This window comes from Pagrus pagrus (assembly GCF_965226575.1).
Source record: "Pagrus pagrus genome assembly, chromosome: 1".
NCBI classification, from domain to species: Eukaryota; Metazoa; Chordata; class Actinopteri; order Spariformes; family Sparidae; genus Pagrus; species Pagrus pagrus.
Window position 1 is genome coordinate 9704159 of NC_140185.1, and position 15436 is coordinate 9719594.

Sequence of the window (15436 nt, forward strand, 5' to 3'; positions counted from 1 at the left end):
TTGCATTTAGATGAATTACCTGATAGATTAATCCTTTTCTCTAAAAAAAAAAAAAAGTACATTATACAGAATATAACAAATGGTGGGGCCCTAACACTAAAGCATGTTATGTGGGAATTCATAAAAGAATGAATTCAAGTAATGAATCTTCTTGACATGCTTTAGTTCAGAAAGTGTTGTTGATGGTGGATAATTTATGAACTGCTTTGGCATTTCGTTTTTTTCTAATGTTGTGCCAGTAAGGGAAATTAATGTACTTCAGTTGAACTGAGGAAATGGTCTGAGGTGCAGAGAATGAGATAAAGCCCTGGTTGGGTCTAATCTGGTGTGTAGATATGGTGGTTGGAAGGAAGGTGTGGGTGGGTGGGTGGCAGGGGTGCGGGTGCTCTGAAAGGCCTCAGACACTGCCATGAGGCCAGGGGCTGTTTGTGTTGGCTGACACCTTCCTTACAGCCGTAATCCAGTCTTTCTCCAGCTGGCTGGCTACTACACCTCCCCCTTCCTTTTTTTTCCCTTCCTTCCATCCTTCCTTCCTTCCCTCCTAAAGGCAGCAACAACTGTCTCTCGCTCTTAGTTCTTTCTTTTTTCTCACACTTTGTCTTTCTATTTACCTCTGCTCTTTTTCTTTGTCTTATTCTCTCATTGCATCTGCACTCCTGTCAATAGAGTCCAAAAAGCAGAAAAATTCAACAGAATAATCGTTAAATTGATCTTCAGAATTAAAGCAATCAAAGACCATGAGATGATGTTGTGTTTCCTTTTCTCCCTCTCCTTCTCCCCCTCTCTTTTCACTGAAGATGGTGTTGAAACCTCACACCAGCCAATGCTCATTCAGTAAAAAATTCATTTCCTGTGTGTTGTCTGCTGGAAGGCTGTCACTCTGTCACTTAATTATTTAAAAAATGCCCATCATGTGAAGTCGGCGATATGTAATTTACCACTACTGGCGTCAGGGGCACCCAATTGATTTATTATAGAGGCCCTTTAATGTGAACAGCTGTTTCCTACTAAAAATAGGTCAGGGGTCAGATAAAGTGACCTTGTTCCCTTTTTTGTCCACACGTTGAGATAGGCTGCTGTGCTCTGATGTGGGGTGGGAAATGTTAATGTTTGATTCAGATGGACAGTCTGTCTCGGCCTGTCTGTTTAGCTTGCTGCGCAGTACAAGTAATAGTTACAAATTGTGTATGGTTGTGATAAATGCCTCAAGCCTCTGAAGGAACAGCTAAAGGCCTTTTACTCAGTTACAAAAAATGACTGTATAATTGAGTTTGCATGAATGTGTTTTATCATTCTGTTGATGTCAATGGAGAGATTTATTCTCCCTTCGCGGGAATTCTGTAAATTATTTTACCATCATCACAGGCATGACATTTATCAAACATATATCTGCACAAAATGATATCAGACTCTCCAAACATGTTATCCCTAAAAGGCCTGTATTTGTCAAAGCCTTTTCCCCCTCCGTCTGACTCTATCTGTGTTCCTTATCATTTGAAGTCTAGCCATTTGAAGACTAACCGTGTGGCTCTTGTGTTCACTGTGGAAGTTGGAGGAAGGACTTAGGGAGTGGTTCAGGGGCCCTCAGCCACGGCACTTCCCACCAGAGTGACCTCTGACCCCTGGTGCCATTAATCACTAGGCTCCTGATGGCCCTGTCCCTGGGGGAAAATCAGTCCGGGGCAAAGGATGATGGGAGGTGAAGCCTGCAGCCAATTACAGATTGGCTAAGAGCAGCCGAGTGGACAAATCAGGGCTTTACAGAGAGATGAAATACCCAGTAGTTGTCTACTTGAGGGCTGCATGGCCAAATGCCATGAAGTGTATGGTATCATAGTGGATCATGATGTCTCTAATAAACAATAAAGTTGAAAAGGCAGAATAGAGCGCACATTAAGGGGACTGTGAGGCTGCTGTGATCAAAAGAGATGTTTTGGACTGGTCTAATTAAGCCTGTTGGAGCTAAATGTCTCCAGGGTTGGAAACCGAACAGATGTTGGACACCAAAGGCAAGCGGCACGTTGATTCTCCCAAATTAGGGAACTCTCTGGCTAACTGGCCAAGTGTTGCTAATGTGATTTTTGGTCAATTGCGGTATTATGAAAGGCGCTTTCCCAGTGCTTTCATATGGGGTCGGTCCAGGTCGAAATGTGAAACCTGGCTGATGTCAAATGTTGACTAATTAATGCTGCTTTAGGTTTCAAAACCACCTCTGGTTTACTTAAGATGTATAGATAGTACATATAATGTAATTAATCAGTTTTTTGGGTGGCCCTGTTTGGTTATGGTGCCCTTAAATTAGTCCTGTGTAAATACATTAAATCAGATCTGATCTGACAGCAGATACTGATAAAGGTGTGAATAAAAGCATAGGCATGAATTAAAGCCTAACTAACTGCTGGCCTGTCACTATGGCCCATGGCTGTTGTGTCTCATTTGTTGTGCTCTCATTGTTCACGTCCGGGCCAGTATGAAAACGTGGCTTCCTGCTGACCTGCAGTTTAATTCACACATCGATAACCCCTGGCTGATCTCTGACCCTGCTAGTTGTACTAATTGTTTGATGCAGGATTGATGTCCAACGCTGCATTAAATAACTGGCGAAGTGCTGGCAGCGAAGCATTCCTGCTGCTTTGATCCACTGCGTGGTCTGGAAATGTTGCTACTGCCCAGCGATGTAGTGGAAGGTCTGCCATATACATTTAGTTCATTATTCCTCCTCAGAGAAAAATGTACCTTCTTTTCAGTCTGATAGGAATGTAAAAAAACATTTATTTTCTTAAAATTGACAATTTTTTCAACAGATGTCTGTTATATTATTATAATTATTATGCTGGTTGTAATCTATATACACGTTTATGTATTTGTCTATATGCAATTAATGTGATTGCAGCTGTTTTTGAAAAGTTGTATCAAACGATTGCTCTGCTCTGTTGACAACCGTTGGTGGCAGACATTATGTCCAATTTTAAAATGGCTAATTTGATAATGGCTACGACCTACCGTTAAAATAAAAAAAACTATGAATGTGCATTTTGATGGTTAACAGCTTATTTAATTTATTTAACTAAATGGGAGTACAGACCTGATGCTTAACAGACGTTAAATAATTAAAAATAATTATAATAATTGTTGCTCTCCTCTCCTGTCACTATAGCCAATCCGAATTATCTGTCAAGGCACCAGGCATCTTGGCAAGGAACCTCTTGTTTTGCTAATTGTTAATTGGCTCTGGAGATAAGATGGCTGTTTTCCCAGAACAGAATATTCTGAAGCTTTAACAAGCTGAACAAAATTAACCACAAACAGTTCGCTGTGCTGTTGCCGTTTCTTATTTTTCAGGGTGAGATGAGATCTTACAGATTTACTTTATATATATACGTAAGTGTATATATGTGTGTGTGTGTGTGTGTATATATATATATATATATATATATATATATATATATATATATATATATATATATATATATATATATATATGTATATGTGTGTGTGTGTACTTTTACTTCCAAGCTTGCACTATTTGCTATGCTATTTTCTACTTTGATTGCTTCATTAGGTGCACCACACCATCTAATGCAATCTAATACATTTATATTTATTTTCAATATTGATTTACATCATTGGAAGTAGGGATGTTATTTATCTGATTAAAAATTTATTAATTAACTACATATATATATATATATATATATAATATGTGTGTGTGTACGTATGTATGTATGTATGTATGTATGTACTGGTATAAGAAAATATATAAATTGTAATTTAAAAAATACTTTTAGACATTGTGTACTTGATATTGTTACATTTAAGCCATTTAGTAGTCCTCAATATGGATTGGATTTCGTTTGGCCAGTTGAGTGACAGACAGGTTGAGTGACAGACTTCAAACATTTTTTATATATTACTAATGAATACAGATAATCAAACTGTTAAGGAAGCTGACTGTCAGTTCAAGAAATCGCTTAAAATTTTCATCCCTAAATGGAAGTAAACATTACAAACTTGACAAATGTATGATTGTTTTTGCAGGGAGGGTGTATTGGATTGAATGAGGTTTTAAAGGTGTACATAATAAACTGGTTCCACTCTACACATTGTATTCCTACATGTATTACTGCTTTTTATGTGATATGCTGGCTGCCTATAATCCCTTGCAGGTCTGTGTTTGAATGTATAGACCGTTGCAATAGGTTCCTATTCTCTTTTGCTTGCAACCCATAATAACCATACTCGCATCCCTTTGTTTCACTGTTGCAACATGTAGAATGTGGAGTGGTGGCAAACAATGATTGTTCAATGTCACAGCCTCATCAGGTTTCCCAACCACTATATAGAGAACCACTGCTCCATAATGGCGTGTATTAACAGATTACTATTCTCTCCCACCTTATCCAAACACAGTCTTCTGTGTTTGCTATGCTTCAAGACAAACTCAAAGAGTGACACAACAATCAAAAAAGCCACCACCATGACAACCAGTAATAAGTAGTCAGAGCCGTAGCAGCCTGACAGTGCTAGCACACCTCCCTGATCTCCACACTTATGTAGGTCCATGTGTTCACCTAGGCCCCTTGCACATGGCTTTAAGACATGTTGCTAACTTAAGAAAATGAATCAGGGCTAATCTTCATGGCCTGATCACACTGCTATTTTACAAAGTCATTAATGAGTCTGATTCCAGGTTAAGAGCAGCCTGTGGAGGGGCTGAAGGATTGCCTGGCATTAGCTGTGAGGGCAAATCTGTACTACTCCCCTGCGCTGGGCCCGACAGCACTAACAGCAGAGGGGTGTGGATTTACTTAGTACAATCCTCTAAATAAGCTTCATTATACTGCCTATCCAGGAGCCCCCCACCCACCGCTGCCCATGGATTAGCAGGTCGTCACAATCCCCAGTCCCCTCCTCCCGCTCCATGCTTACACTGTTGCACATTGCACTTTTTGATTCTGTGGCATCCCTCCTCGTTGCCTCCCCCCACACACACGCTTCCTGCAAGCTTCAGTGCAGATAAGCTGTTGACAAGATTAATGCATCTGTATCAAAAGTCTGGAGCAGCTTTGCTTTGTGTTGTTTGTGAATCCCCTTTTCCAGGTCAAGCCAGATTGCCTTAACTGGGCTAATATGTTTTCAAGCCAAATTTAACAGGCGTGCAGCCTACAGGACTGCCACCCATGTTTTTATCAGCATCCTGACAGCACTTAGATCTGTACCTAAAGGTCACAAAATGAGCCTGGGTTTCAACACTGATTGGTGGTTAAATTAATGCATAATGCAGAATTGTCATTTTCACTGTAGCAATCTATTTTCTGTGTTAGGTGCTAATGTGTCTCTGCAGGGATGCACATGAGAGGAATTGTCAGGAATATGGCTTCCATTCCCATTAGGGTTTGTTAAAAATACAAGCCCATGTGATACACTAATGCACTCTGAAATAATCCACCATTCATTGTGCGTCACTGAGTTAATCCGACTCAGATTGATGATTTATGCTCTATTGATTTAATTTATGGTTTTCCTCTCCTCCATAGGAACCCCAGTCAATCGTATCCCCATCATGGCCAAGCAGGTCCTGGATCTGTACATGCTGTACAAGCTGGTGACAGAGAAGGGAGGCCTGGTGGAGGTTATCAACAAGAAGATCTGGAGAGAAATCACAAAGGGACTCAACCTGCCTACCTCCATCACTAGTGCAGCTTTCACCCTGCGCACACAGTAAGTCTTTCTATTTGTCACAAAATAACCAGCGAAATTCATTTCATTGGCATTAGCAGCTATAAATGTCCTGTTAGCACCGAGATATCCACTCTGTCTGTTGCTAATCTTATGTACACTCTGTTTTAATTTGCTTGAACTAAACATAGAATCCAAGTGGGTGACTTCTCAGCTAGAAACAAACACTTTCCTTATGCCATAAATACACGTGTGTGCGTGTAATATTAGAGGATGTGGATTTGTGTGTGTGTTTATATGAGCACGGATGTCAATATTAACCCGTGCCTGTGTGTTTATACACACGCAGTTTTGTTTCCCCCACTAGGCCACCTTCCCTCTTCACATTCAATCCCTCCAGCCATTACATCACACATAGAGCCCATTGATTCCCATAGATTTATTGACGTGATTTGGGTCAGAGTTCACAATGACTAAGGTGGGGTTTGACTGACAGCTTGTATGCTGAGCCTCGACTAAAACTCTCCCGCTCTCTTGATGGAAAGCCTTCAGTAGATGTAACACCTCTCCATCCTGTCCACTAGCAGGGTGCCCTAATGAACCTTTATGTATTTTTAATGTTGTGTTGCATTGCTCTGCTAACTCTATCTAATGGACACTGCTCTTAGCTTCTTATTGATCCTCTGTGCTTCTTTTCCACCATTATGCAGTCAGCACACACAGTACTGTATGTTCTTGTGGGATGGAAAAAATACTGGAGCTGTGACTGTGCATACTTGTAGAGCCCCTGTGATGTCATCCAAGTGTACTCAGCATGCACAATTGTCATTTCGGCCATGAGTATGCATCTAACCAGGTGTCAAACAGGATTTTTACATGTGTGAATGTTCATGAAGGAGAAGGGCAGAATCACTGTGACAAAAATACTGTGGATAAAATCAAAGAATATTCTTCATAGCAATGTGTTCTTCTATCCAAGATCCATCCGGACACCAAACTGAAAACTGAAACTGGTAGATTATAGTAGATTCACAAATTAATCAATATCACAGCACAGTTGCAGACACAGTTGTAAAATGTAGTCATAAATGCACCTTAAGGAAAAACTGTGACCACAGATCCTGTCCTCTCATTACACCTTCATTAAAAATGCAGTGACAATAAACAAAATGATCACTAGGAAACAGCATCTTAAATCAACCAGTTCACTTAAAATAAAACAACCTTGGTTTAAGTTTATGACTGGTTTAGGGAGAAATCTGTATAATATATTCGCTGACTGCGAATCCCGGTTTTACAGCTGCACTTTACTGCAGTGCATTTCGAGGCGTTGTCTGATTTCCTACCTTAACCGTATTTTGAATGTTTATTTAGACACTGTTCAACTAGAAAAACATTTTAAAGAGGGAGATTACAGTTCTTGGATTCACAGCTAGTATAATGTGCTTATGTAGTTTATTAAAGTTGATATTCTTAAGATTTGACAGTTTTCAAGCCAAAACATCATAACGAGCAGGCATTAGAGCTGGACCGAGCAATCTCTCTTCTCTCGTTTCTGTGGTGATCTGATGTATTGTCTTCTGTATGTGTGTTTTCCTCTTAAGGTACATGAAATACCTGTACCCATATGAGTGCGAGAGGAAAGGCCTCAGCTCCCCAGGTGAGCTTCAGGCCGCCATTGACAGTAACCGACGCGAGGGTCGTCGTCCGAGCTACAGCAGCAGCCTCTTCCGCTTCTCTCCCTCTCCCAGCACAGCTCCCCACATCCTCTCACCTCCCAAGATGCACCTTTCAGCTCTGGGCGCAGGGGCCTCAGGGGCCCTCAACGGTCTGCAGGCTTCACCAGGACCCTCTCTGAAGAAAGGTAGGAACCAGACATGGAGAACATAATCAGACAAATGTTAACCTTTATACAAAACCTACGTTTATATCTAATGAAACCATTCACTTGAAAAGACGGTAACCTCATTACTGACACAATTCTTACGCCACTTAGTGTAATATGGTCTCTGAAAATGATCACATAGTTTCATGGCAGCATAAAAAGAAGGCTCAAATTTATTCCACAAGAAGACATGTGGGGAAAAAAAGCCTACTTACAGGTAAACAGGCAGCTCTCTATACATGTGTGCAACTATGAAGGGTCATAAAGGGTGCTCCTGGAAAAAAGAAAGAGCACATCAGAAACCTTTCTCGATGGTGGTTATATTAAACTAGGTAAATGTTTACTTCAGAGAATGTGGCTCTCTGTACTGGTTGGATTGAACTGGAGCATTCCAGTTATGGATGTGCTGAGACATGTGGAAATGGTGGTCGTATTTATAGGGAAATACTGCCCTCTGTCGCAATTTAGAAAAACTACATATAATCGGTGGATAAACACAAACAAGGTTGTAATTTTAATGATTTAAGGAGCCATTTTTAGTATCAGAGTTAGACCTTGATGTCCTCAGAGAAGCAATTTGTGGTTCAGCACAGAACATTTAGAAAGAGACTTTGCTTTTATATTTGTGCTTTAAATTCTCGCAGCAAGTCACGTTCCTTCCCTGCACTATATCCCGCCATCAGTGTGTGTGTGCACATTTGAAGTGTTTTTATGTGTGTGTGTGTGTGTGTGTGTGTGTGTGTGTGTGTGTGTGTGTGTGTGTGTGTGTGAAGTCCATCCAGGTGTTTAAGAGTCATGTGTAAACCAATTTAGCCTGGGGCTTCTAAGAGTGCTCATCTTTACTACTGATTAATAACATGGTTCCCACGCTGGGGGGGCACTTTATGAACTTTGAAGCCTTCGGTCCACATCAGTAGGATCCTGTTGATAACTGTCATTAGCCTGCTGTCTTATCTGGTGTCACCTTGACTTGGCTGGAATGTGACTCCGCTGTGGACCCCCGATAGTATCCACGGTTTGACTTGTGTAAAACACTGTATTTCACTTACCTGACACATGCTTTATGTGGTCATGTAGAACGGCATGTGGTTTGACTGACTCGGTCCCTATTGAAGTGTAACTGCTTTGCATGCTCACAACCAGCTCTGTTTTGTTTTTATTTAAATCAGTGGTTCGTAAAGTGGGCTTCTGGGAACCATCAAGGGTTTTTGAAGTAGTTTCACCATCACCTTTATAAAGAATGGTTTCATTTTATTAGAACAATAGTAAGTAGAGAATGAAGAAGGATAATTGGAAAAGATCATTCTGTACTGGTGGTCTATAAACACCATTACAACTTAAATCCCTTGGAGTCACTTATTTTGTATAAAAAAACAAACCGTTGCCTTGGAGTTAATTTTTATTAAATGTGATAAAGTAATTATTACATTACAATATTCTCCCTTGGAAGTAATGGAATGTTAGATTATCTACCCATCCATTATAATACCCTTTTATCCTATATCCAGGAAAATGGCAGCATGCTCCCTGTGTGGCTCACACACAGACAACCATTCTGAAGTTTGGTGAGAATTCAAAACCAACCCTCCACGTCTCTCTCTTCCAGATGATCTGACCCCCTCCATCATGGCTGCAAGACCCTCCATGGCACTAGCCCTTGGTCAGCAGCAGGTTGCAGGTTTTGCAAGAGCCGCTACACTGGAGCAGTTGAGGGAAAAGCTAGAGACGGGTGTTGGAGAGGGTCCAGAGAGGAAGATGGCCCGTCTGGCAGAAGAGCAGCAGCGTCTGATGCAGCAGGCTTTCCAACACAACCTGCTGGCCATGGCTTCCCAAATGCCCATGAACCTGCGCCTGGGTGCCCCCACTATCACCACCAGAGGTCAGTGCTGCCAGTCTGAATACTGTTAGCATCATGTCCAGGTTCTTCTAATTCAGTGTTGCCATTCAGTCAAAAGAGAAACTTAGTACTAGGAAAGTTGTACTTCACAAGATTTGCCACATTGGTTTGTCACATGATATATTTATTAATGTTTGCCACAAACATGAATAAAAATGTATTAAACTTACTTTCTGTCACGGTAACCTCTACTGTTATCTAATAACCTGCTAAAAGACAATGCACAGTGACTCCCATCAACCAACAAGAAGACCTTTCATGTCAAAGTTAAAACAAAATTTTACAAATCTATCAAAATTATGTACAGATACAAAATACAAAAAAATGATTGCAGAAGTATTTACTGGTAGCATTTTGGATGCTATTATAAGCCCACTACATCAAAATGTATCAATGTTGAGATTTTATAGGAAGTATGTCACATGAATACAGCTGAAGAGGAGTATTAGCTCAAAGCATCACTTGTACATGTGGCAGTAAATTGCGCTGAAGGAAGCTACAGTGTTTGAACCGTTTTACATGAATGTGCCTCAAAATCCTCAATGTACCTATTATTTTGTTCCTTCAGAGGAGAAGCAGCAGGACATGTCTCTTAGCATCTCAACCAATGGAAATGCCAGCATCACTGTCTCAGTGGAGGTCAACGGCACAATCTACTCAGGTTTGTATGGGGGTGGGGTTATTAAATGCTACATATTCTTGATAATGAAAATAATGTGCTCAATACTTTGATTCCATCAGTTCAGAATGATGCTGACTTCTGAGCTAAAAAGTTTGGTCATTTGTTGGATTTATGCTTCCACCACCATGTGATTTCTTTTAGTCAGGTTATTAAGTTCACTTTCACTACCTAAACATGTGACCTTGACTCGTGTAGTGATAAAGATGTCTCCTGTATTCCCACAGGAACCCTGTTTGCCCAGAAGTCTGGAGGGGCCCCGGGGCCTGCTGTGTCGGCTGCTGCTGCTGCTTCAGCCTCCCCTGCTGGAACCAGCACTAGCTTTGGCTTCTCTGCACCCCTGGCTCAGACCCTCAGTCCCACGTCCTCTTCCTCCTCCAAGGGTCCTGGCTCGGCTGAGCCGACTCCAAGTGGGTCACCCTAACTCAGGCTGCCCTTTGTACCTGTTCCCCAGGCCTTTCTTCCACCGGGAGGCCCAGCAAGAAGATACAGTACAATGAGAAACCGATAAGAATAACAAACTGTTGCACAACAAATACCTCATCAACCCTGTCAACCTCTTGGCTGTCCAATCATGAACACAGAGCCCAAGAATATTGTATGACAACACGTGCCCAAATGCACAGCTATGCATTTTATTCAACATACAAACACACACACACACACACACACACCACACTACAAACACTCACAGATATACACAATCTACACTCACATACAATTGTTAATCCTAATGTACATGCTAAACACAATCAGCTCAGCCAAAACCCACTGACAGGTGTAGTCACAACTGAACTTGAAAAGTTTTATCTTAGGACATTTTGTTTGCTTGTTGCCATTTTGTTGTCTTTTTGATTTTGTGTTTTAGAATGATTTTATTTTTAGTTTTTCTCTTTTTACATACCTCAAATCAAGTAACCTGCAGTGGTGTCTTTACCTCAGGAGCTGTAGTATATTTAACCTGAATCAACTTTATTTTTGTATTCTTTTTGACCTAGTTGCAATCAGGGGAAGTCGGGTAACTCTGACCAGTTGGGACCTCATGTACAGAGCACCCGCCTCAGTGACAGGCCTCCAACCCGGGCCGCTCAGGTTTCTTTGACACGCTGTAGACTCTTGCTGAACTCAAACCAGTGAATGATCAGATGCTGTAGATCAGCACATCATACAATCATAAGAACATGTCAAGTTCACTAGAATGGTTGGAGGGTTAATGATGTACACAAACCTCCAAAATATGGACTTGATTTCACCTAACTTTAAACCCTCACTAGCAATGCACAGGATTTCTATGTCCACCTAAAATTCAACTTACTGCAGGTCTGCACAAGCTGTCTTTAAACATATAACGCACAAAGTCGGGGGAACAGCAACTCTAATACACCCACAGCAGGCCTAGCAGACCCTGAGCTCATTTCTTCACCTCAGCTCCTGTCTATGTTACAGAGAAATACTACAGAATCAGATTTGACTTTGTTGTCCCCCCCATTTTGTTTGTGCATCCTTCCTCCAGCTGCAGCCGCAGTGCTGCAAGTCAATCTGACGGTGTCATCGTCAGTGCGTAGTTCTCGTACCTCATACTGGCCTCTCTGCTCTGGAGGGCGTCTCTCTCAGGAAACAATGTGACAACTGCAAGGAATCACTGTTAATTTAAAGAAGAAGGAAAAAAAAGGATTCATACCTGAAGAATGCACAAGTCGACATGACTGTTCAACAATACCTCATCAGACTCTCTCAAAAGGAGAGCTACACTACATACCTCACACGGCTGAGAAGCCATCGAGACTTGTCGCCTCAACCCGAGATGGAAATTCTGACTGAACTTAAACCGACACGCTGCTGGTGGTTTTTGGGGACAAACAGAACTGGGATGGGCTTGCTATCTCTCCTCCTGTATTTACTTGTAGAACTTGTTTTTATGCTTTCTTCTGTTTTTTTTCCTTCTTTATTTTTTTTTTTGGGGGGGGGGGGTGTTCCTCAAGTTGTTCTCTGAGAAGAGTGATATATCTACATTTATTTCAGGGAAGAGAACAAGAATAGTTAGTTCCTCACTGACACACGTAGATTCTTTGGATTGTTGACAGGTTTCAAGGTTGCAGGGGTCAAAAAATGTCATAACAAACGACCATGTTAACCTTAAGTGGACTGCAAACACCTGTATCGCAGTCAGCACGTCTTCTTTCACGACAGCGGCGAAATGATATGCATGTGTACAATCATGTGACCAGTGTTTGACCACCCTAATCTTCTGGTTCACGTTAGCCTCTGGTTATTGCACAGCTAGATACCAAAGACTAGCCAGGTCGCTTCCCTTGATTGATCCCTCATATGATCCTGCCCACACCTGCTGTGGTGCACAGCAAGGCAGTTCAAGGACTGCGCAAAAATGTTCAAATCTCAATGAATCTGATTTTGAGTTAATATATCTTGAGATGAGGTGAATTCCCTTGTCTCAAATTTTTACGGCATGAATATTGGAAAGTTACAATGGAAATAAGTCCATATAAAACTGGATTTAAATCTGATGATATGTTATGTACAGATGGACTTTTTTGTTGGCAGATATTTAAGTCTTGATATCCAGAACAGTAGCCCCAAGATGCTGTGACTTTCCTGAGCTGTGTCCCTATTGTAAACTTTTACACTTATGAGCTCTTGGGGGTGGTCTGCTAAACACCCACTTCCTGATAATCCAGAAACAGCTGGACTATCCCTCCAATTGTAAGGTATTTTCCTCCCTTTAAATTCAATTTTTAGCATTTTGAAATACCGCAAAGGATGAAAATGAATTTTCTAGCTTTATCTGTGTTGAATGTGAGGCATTTTAACTGTTTAGAAACCTCTTTAAGCCCAGTGTGATCTGAGGTGGGCAGCCTTGTTGCTTTTATTAGACTGTAATTTAGCCATTACGTGTCGGGTTTTGCAGACGTTTTGCAGTGTAGATCATAGTTGAAGCTTGGAGGGCTTTGAGGGCGGTGCCGTTGAGTCCTTTTGGTGTACCCTTTCAGAACCCTGTATGACACATAACTGTATTTTTTAAAGGTGAGAACTGTAGATGCTGCCTTAAAGTAGTTGCTGGTGAGATCTGGCCAGTGCAGGTTTGACTACTCGACTGGCTGGGAAAATGTCTTTCTCTTCGAGCTTAATCCTTCGGAGAGTAATCACTTTTAATTTTGGTAAGCAATTCAATCAGCCTTTAGACACCAGTTGTCATTCATGCTGTGGCGTTAACAACTGACTTTTACTATTTATTTGTGTTAATTTTTTTTCCTGGTGGACCTTGTTTTTAGTGACAGTTGAGCTTAATCATTTAGGCAGTGTTACTAAAACATTTTCTTGTTTCTAAGTCCAAGCTTTCTGTTTCATCTGCTTAGTCGAAGCAATGACTGTTTGTTTGATAGTGTAGCTTCACTGCCTTTGTGTGTAAGCGTGAGTGTGTGTGTGTGCGCGTGTGTGTGTGTGTGTGCCTGTGTGCAAGCAGGTTCAGCATAAAGGGTATGTGGGTGCAGTTCTACCATAGGAGGATTGCTTCTACATACTCTTGTAATACCATTAAGAATACAGCAGGTGGCGCCACTTCACATTTATGATATCACAGGACAAGACATAAGAGTGGACATTTTTTTAAATCTTTACTTAAATGGGGAAAGTTCTCCACTATAAGCATCCCATTTTGTTACCTGGGAACTGTCGTCCTCTGCTGTCGAAGGTTGTTCGTTGTTTCGGGTGTTGAGAGTTGGTTCTCCACCTCTCATTTCTGGGCCTTGAACTCACAACCCTCCAATCACCTCTAGCCTCTTGCCACCTGACTTGCTGCATGGGTGAGTATATATGAGGTGTGTGTGTGTGTGTGTGTGTGTGTGTGTGTGTGTGTGTGTGTGTGTGTGTGTGTGTGTGTGTTAGAGACCGCTCCTACCTCGTCATACAACAATACCTCAGGGCAGTGGGCTGCAGTCACTGTTGCGTCGGACATTGAAGCTGCATTGGGGGACGAGTACTGACGAAAGCTGTGGTCACTTGGCTGAACGCTACTTTGGTTTTGGTGTTGCATTTTTCGTATTGTTGTCGTCAGTAACTGCAGGCTAGGTCTCGTCACTCAGGAAGCTGTGAAGTTGGGAGTCTGCAGAACCGTTTGTCTCTCGGATGATTTTGGAGTTAATTCAGTTTTAAATTGTTTAAAAAAAAATTAACCTGATCTGTGTAAAAACAGGCGCATATGCAAGTGGTTATCGAATACCTCATTTATCAATTTTATGTTGTTTTTGGCTTGTACAATGCTCCGTATATTAATTCAACTGTGGGGTTTGTGCATATTTTTGTACTGTTATTATTATTATGGACATGATAATAATGATATTACTGATATTATAGTTTTCTCTTTGATTAAAGCAAACAAAAAATAGGACAAAACACATGAATGCTTGTAAAAACTGGTTTGTGCTGATTGTATTTAAGAGGAGCACTTTTCCAAAGTGGTTTTCACACATTCAGTTTTGTTCATATTAGTAATATAAAGATATGGTTCTCAGGGCTTTAAACTTGTATGTCATGATAAAGTTTTACTTTATATCTTATTCTTGTGTGTGTCTTTGTTTTTCATCCTTGAATAGTCATGGGGCCGCTGTTATCCCCAGATATGGTGCATGCAAATGTATGACCCCCACCCATTTCTGTTAATCTTTTTTTTTTCCTTTGCTACAACATGAAGATAAGAAGCTTGGTGAAACACCCAGATAATTTTTCACAACCTCGGAAGTGTAGTTCCAGTAACATGATGCAAACAAATTTACACACTTTACAAAAACTCCATAGGCAGACTTCTGTTCACAGGTTCAGCAAGTTAAGAGGAACTAGAAAAGGAAAATACCACCTCAAGTCTCGATTGAAACCCATCCATTTGGTGTTTTCACAAGCACACCAGCCTGGGCTTTTTATGAGTCATTATAGCTTTGGGAAAGTGCCAATATGTAGATATAAATCACATTTCTTAAGCGAGCTCAGTGCGACAGCTTCCCCTTAATGAAACGGCAAAACATTGTGTTCCTCTTAGCACACCATTATCAGGAAATGTCACAATACAAGCAAGAAAACTGCTCTAGCAGTGCAAACTCTTTGTGTATTTTCCGAGCAGTGATAGTTCTGTACCATTGAGTGCACACCAGGGTCAGACTGGAGCTAAATTAACATTAAACATGCCTTTTTTTCCCCGTGGCATTGAAGGAGCCAAGTGGTGCATGTCACCTACCGCACAGCTGTCTGAGGAACTAAAACTTTTATATGAAAAAGGAAAGGCACA

At 41.1% G+C, this 15436-nt stretch overlaps 1 protein-coding gene across 3 annotated transcripts in view; it reads left to right on the plus strand.

Moving 5' to 3' along the window:
- Positions 1-14714, plus strand: part of LOC311258327 (AT-rich interactive domain-containing protein 3B-like) — a 54959-nt gene extending 40245 nt beyond the window's left edge. For all 3 annotated transcript variants that reach the window (XM_084354513.1, XM_084354515.1, XM_084354514.1), the window contains exons 5-9: positions 5538-5721; positions 7284-7543; positions 9171-9443; positions 10030-10122; positions 10368-14714. In XM_084354513.1, coding sequence (XP_084210639.1) covers positions 5538-5721; positions 7284-7543; positions 9171-9443; positions 10030-10122; positions 10368-10564 — 1007 coding nt within the window. In that variant the 3' untranslated portion in view covers positions 10565-14714. The remainder of the gene's footprint in view (positions 1-5537; positions 5722-7283; positions 7544-9170; positions 9444-10029; positions 10123-10367) is intronic.
- Positions 14715-15436: the final 722 nt, after the last annotated feature.